The sequence below is a fragment of the Electrophorus electricus genome, chromosome 5 (genome assembly GCF_013358815.1).
Source record: "Electrophorus electricus isolate fEleEle1 chromosome 5, fEleEle1.pri, whole genome shotgun sequence".
NCBI lineage: Eukaryota > Metazoa > Chordata > Actinopteri > Gymnotiformes > Gymnotidae > Electrophorus > Electrophorus electricus.
Window position 1 is genome coordinate 6,039,691 of NC_049539.1, and position 6,000 is coordinate 6,045,690.

The window sequence follows — 6,000 nt, forward strand, 5'->3', positions numbered from 1 at the left end:
TAAGCTAGGAGCGCCAAGCCTTCCCTCCTGCAGAGATTAGCAGAGATCTCAGACACCTTCCAGTGTGGACATACTGACATTCTTAATTAGATGAGTCACCTGTGGTGGATTAAGGGTGAAATTAAATTTTGACCAAAAGGGAGATGTTGGAAGAGCTCCAGAATCAAGGATCAGAAACGACGCTACATGAGCTTTTATGCATCTCACAGGCTACAGCAGCACTTCCCTCATACTATGGATAACATATATATCTAATAGTTAACATATCTTAGAAATGGATTAGAAGTGGATTAGAAGTATCTTTTACTTTGTTAAAACCATTTTTTTTAAAATTATAAAGCCCTTCATGCACTGAAGCTGATGTGTGTTAGTGGAGGAGGGGCACAACAGCATGCAGCACAGTCTCAGCCTGATGAATGAAAACCATTGCAGTAGAAAGTGCTCACTACATGCCACTGACTACATGACACCATCTAACCACTGCAGCAGAAAGTGCCATCTTCTACTGACTCTGTGACATGATTGAATTACTGCAGGGGCAGCTCAGCAGTTAAAGTATTAGACTTGTAATTAGAAGATTGCCAGTTCAAGACCCGTCACTGCCAAACTACCACTGTTGGAAACTTGCACAAGGCCCTTAAGCCTCAATTGTGCAATTTGTACTCAGCTTTGTATAAAAGTGTCTGCTAAATGTTGTAAATGTAATGACTGCATGACAGAATCTCAGAGGCAGGATATGATGTGGCCCTAGGCAGAGGGGTGGGAAACACCTGGTGTGTGTGGGCATCAGCATGAATAGTGGACTGTAACCTTACATAGTGGACTGTAGCATAGCTTCGAGTCACTGACTGCACTGCACTCTGCTGCTGACTCACATAATGTAGATCTGAGGTCATTCCAAATGTTTATGGATGGAAATCTGTATATCATAGGTTATGGTCCAGTTATGTATAATGGTCACATAATTATACGCATATCACTATTGTGATTTTTGATCTACCCACATGAAGGCAAAGCTCTTTTATTTGTAAAGTACTAAATTCAGTTGGCTGACATCATAATGCCTTTACAGTTCTCAATTAGACTTCTCATTAGTAAAGGATTAGTCACTTTTCTGAAACAAAAACGAACACTGCATTCATTCTCAGGGCCATTAAGACTGTTTTAGTATGGGAATACTTTTCAGTGTGTTGTTTGTGTGTATGTCTGTGAGTGTGTACTTGATCAATCCCACTCTCATACAGTGACCTGCCAATCTCTCAACTGACTGAGTAAATCATCTGTAATGCCAGCCCACGTGAGCGGAGGTGGCGACTGACTCTTCGTGTCCTGACTGTGAGTGCTCTCACTCACAGGCTGGCCATAGCTCAAAGCACCACGCAGTGGTGCTGAACTGTTGCTGAGGTCTGTCCATGTGCTGGAAGGCCAGAGCGCTCTTTTCTGGGTGGGGACATAAAATAACAGGAAGTGACTGCGTCTGGTCTAGGCTGATATCATATGCCGGGCTCTCCCTTTCCTTTCTCCACATCTCTCCCTTTCTTTTTATTTTATGAGTAAGAAATAAACTTATTTCTGCCATCTTTTTTTCTTCTTCAGATTTCCCCCCCCTAATGTGCTAAAAAACCCCAACAGAAATACAAACTAGCGGCGCGGGCTGATGGATGGCGGGTTCATAGGGCATATGTGCACAGCAGACATCAGGGTTTTAGATCAGGACTGAAAACAAAGCCAGAAATGACCTTCAGTTCTGCGCATGCATGGGCACATGATCATACCATAATTGTCTGACATGACAGGGAGAAAAGCTGCCTAAGAAAAAACTCCACTAACACAACCACAGAAAAATAAATGCCTCTGTCAGCACGTCAGTGTTTGATAGAAGTCTCTCTGGAAATGGATTCGTTAATGTATTTCAATAATTTTTCTCTAATTTTTTGTTGATCCTCTATTGAAAAAGTCCAATTAATTCAAGATATCTATTCAGTTTTTCTAAACGAAATAGCAACATGTTTGAATCGGATGTACATGAACTAAATTTAGAGAGCCTGCTTCATGACGCTGAATTGCATCCAGCCCTGTGGTTATGAAGTTAAAAGCTGCCCAGGCCTCTCTCAGCCTGCTGTGGGAGTTCATGAAAGTCTTCTCACGCCTCTTTTCTCTCCCACCAACAGATTATAACAGCAGTGATCAGAAGACTGCATGCAAAAAGCACGAGCTGTATGTTAGCTTCAGAGAGTTGGGCTGGCAGGTGAGACACACACCCACACCAACATGCAGGCTCATGTCTGAGATCTGGCGTGAGCATAAACAAACACAGGGTAGCTAGCTCATGCCTGTCCAAGTCATTTTAACATGGCTCAACTAGCATGGGATAAACATTCAGAAAACCCAAACTTCTGCTCCGATCCAGTCATTTTAGATCTGAGCTGGTCTTTCGACTCAGCCCAACTTTTTTTTCTTCCTTCATTTATTGGAAGGACTGGATCATTGCGCCCGAAGGCTACGCCGCTAACTACTGTGATGGAGAGTGTTCGTTCCCGCTAAACGCTCACATGAACGCTACCAACCACGCCATTGTACAGACACTGGTAAGTTTGGCTAAAGTTGCCTCCTTAAATATAGTCACCTTTAACAGCAGTTTATGTTCTAGAGCTTGTTTCTTCAGACAAAAAATAAAACAAGCTTAAAGAGCTTGTTATGCGTTTTTCTAATAATACAGGTGTTATTGGCTATTACTGGCTAAATGACTGTTCAAATCACGCACCTGACAAACCAACACCCTTCTGTACCTTTCGCTTTCCAGTGCATTCGGTATGCTACTGGGATTTGGACTGATTCTTGCTTATTACAAACACAATACAACACAATTTTCCTTACATGGCATGTGGAGCATAGACGCTTCACACAAGGGCACATTTTTGACTACGCTTTTATGTAGTATATGGGCTTATATAACTACTACATGCAAAATTTATATGTATAGTTGTGACATGATGGCAAAAAACAAACGTGCATTTCAAAGATGCGAGGAGGGACCCAGACATTAGTCCTCATAGGACGCTAATGCAAGGTGCTGGTGGCTGGAACCTGTGGGTTTAAACAGGCGTGAAGGTAATGACGGACAGGTGTATGCGACGGTGAGTGCGAGCGGGGGAAAGATTGGGACGCGTGATTGGTGTTTTCCTGTCTGGGTGCAGGCCGGGGCGTGACATAAGTAAATGTAACGAAGCCGGTCTTTGATGTCTGACCTCCGGAGCCCGTGTCCCTGTTGCCGGCAGGTCCACCTGATGAACCCGGAGAACGTGCCGAAGCCGTGCTGCGCTCCCACCAAGCTGCACGCCATATCCGTGCTCTACTTCGACGACAACTCCAACGTCATCCTGAAGAAGTACAAGAACATGGTGGTGCGCGCGTGCGGTTGCCACTGACGGCGAAGACGCTGCGCCAGTTACCCCCCCCCCCCACACCACCACCACCACCACCACCACCCCCCGCCCAGCGGCTGCAGCAGTGTGCGCGTGTGAGAAGTAACAAAGGGAAGTGCAGTGCGTAACAAAGTGTCCGAGGTATGCAAGTCTGAATGCTGTCGCGCGCGTGCACGTCGTCCTCCTCAACCTGGCCATACTGGATGCGGGACTGTTAAGGACTGTGTGAGGAATGTGCTGCTCTCCCTCTCGTTCACACACAGTCCGCTCTCATGTGCCACCTCCTACCCCTGCTAACTCTGGAAGCTATGGACACCGAGACCTGAATATAGACAGTGCCCAAAACGTTGAAATGTCACAGAAACATATTACCCAAAATACATTCTATATTTTATAAAGGTATTTATTCTGTATTTGACTAACCAAAGCTTAATATCGCAGACTGTCGAATTCTAATAACATCCTGATTCATTCACATAAATCTGGAGACATTTGGTCTTCCCTGTTCTCGATCACCTGTCCACCCATCCAAAAGTGAAACAACTGAACTTGGTTGAACTATTTTAGGTCTTAATAAAACAACTTATTTTTATTCTCTCAATATTTGCTCTGCACTACCTGTGGTTTGCTTTAGTCAGCCAAAGAAAGTGGTTACAGGCATCAAAAGAACCAAAACATAACTATTATTCTGAGAGACTGAACTGCTCTTTTATTAGCCACACTTGAAATACAACAATTCTATCATTTTTCATGAAACACCTGCTTTTGGCCTACTTACAGCCTGAAACTCGACACAAATGCAGTAAGGAGGTACAGTTCATCTCACATGTTTAGCTAAGCTGCCTCCAAAAGACCTGCCTCAGTCTGTTGGCTCAAATGTGCTTCTGGTTTTCTAGCGGTGTTGTCAATATTTACTGTTTGTTACTCTTGGTTGTCAAAATACTTCACATGCAATTCTGACTGAGCATTGTTCAGTGGTACAAGCATAAATTCCAACACAATGCAGAAATGTTTTTTGAAAACAGCCACACATCATATACCTCGTGAACTGCTGTTTATATATTTCTTAATCGTGTTTAGATGTCTTGTTTATCTGTATTTTTTCTAGGTTATTTATTGCACTTCTTGCAAAATATATTTTAGTGAAATGTAAACTACAGTAACAACCAAGACAGCTGTTTTTGGGGAAAAAAAACAATTTATTATGAAATTTCTATTACAAGTTTAAAATTTTTAACAACAACAAAAAAACAGCAAAAAAAAAAAAAAAAAAAAAAAAAAATTCACAGGCAGTGTGTAACTCTCAAAAAACAACAAAAAAAACAGCTTCAAGCCCATCATCCAAGCCTTCACCCTGTTCCTCTGCAGTCTCCCTGCACCGTCAGCCTCCCATAAACACTGCTTCCCTCTCAGTGCTTGTTACTCTTTGTTCTTTTAGAAAAAAAAACAAGAAAGAGCATATCAGGGGGAGACTAAAGATTCAGGAAGAGAGAAAGGTGTGGGTTCAGCGTGACCATACACATGTTCACAAGGATCTGCAAAACTCCAAACACACTTCCATGATTAATTCCATGATTGGCATCTTTAGTTACTCGTGTTGGGTCACATGATGCTGCGTTCATATACACCTGTCTTATACAGAAAAATGAAATCAGGACTCCAGAAGACCTCATGCACTGCACAATTCTGTGTTATTTCCCTGATCAAATCCAACTGACCTTGCTAAGGAGCAAGATTAAGTAAAACACACTGCGCCCCCCTCCCCAAAAATAAGATTGTGCCAAGCATGGATTTCCTAGGACAAGGACTACAAACTGCTATACTGTGCTATAGGTTAGCCCATTCTATAGTATAGACACCACAGCACAAACCAGTCATGATTAAGACAATGAGCCACATGGAGAAATTTGGTGAAATAAACTGCATTTTCCCGTGCCGTTAAGAACATGTATACAACTCTTTTATGCAAGACAAGAACACTGAACAAAAAGGTACATTTTGTAAATGTAAAGACATTTTGCAATGAGGATGACCAAAAGGTGGAAAGAAAAGGTGGAAAGGAGGAACATATGGTCTTTAGAGTTTTAAAAATGTTCTCCCTGAGAGCCAGGCCACAGGCTTCTTCTTACAGTAAAAATAGACCAGGTTGATTTTCCAAGCACTGTAAACATAAAGGCCAAACTGTGCCTTAAAAAGCAACTCATTTTCTAGTTGCAAAACTCTTCCACTCTCATACATGGTGCAATAATCTAAAAATTCAGTGATTTTAAATGGTTAAAAAAAGACTATAATCTTATTCATCTTTGTGTCAAAAATATAAATGAAGGGTGGGTGTAATCAGAGTTTCTATTAATTGAAAAACTGGGTGTCAATCACAAGTACCATTTCCTCTCTATGGTCCACAAAGTGACAAGAGCTCAAGTGAAACCAAATACATTCATATTTCATCTATGGATAAACAGTAATTGCTCTCACTGACAAGGCATTGGGCAAGAGTGGAAAGAAAGAAAGAAAAAAACGTGCTTGTGTACATTTCTCCCAGACTGGGATTTCATTGATGAAGATGCATCCTTGC

The 6,000-nt window shown here is 42.0% G+C and overlaps 1 protein-coding gene across 1 annotated transcript in view; it reads left to right on the plus strand.

The window, feature by feature from the left end:
* bmp6 (bone morphogenetic protein 6) overlaps positions 1–4,028 on the plus strand; it is a 31,414-nt gene extending 27,386 nt beyond the window's left edge. The window contains exons 5-7 of the mRNA XM_027013639.2: positions 2,172–2,248; positions 2,478–2,588; positions 3,279–4,028. Coding sequence (XP_026869440.2) covers positions 2,172–2,248; positions 2,478–2,588; positions 3,279–3,428 — 338 coding nt within the window. The 3' untranslated portion in view covers positions 3,429–4,028. The remainder of the gene's footprint in view (positions 1–2,171; positions 2,249–2,477; positions 2,589–3,278) is intronic.
* Positions 4,029–6,000: the final 1,972 nt, after the last annotated feature.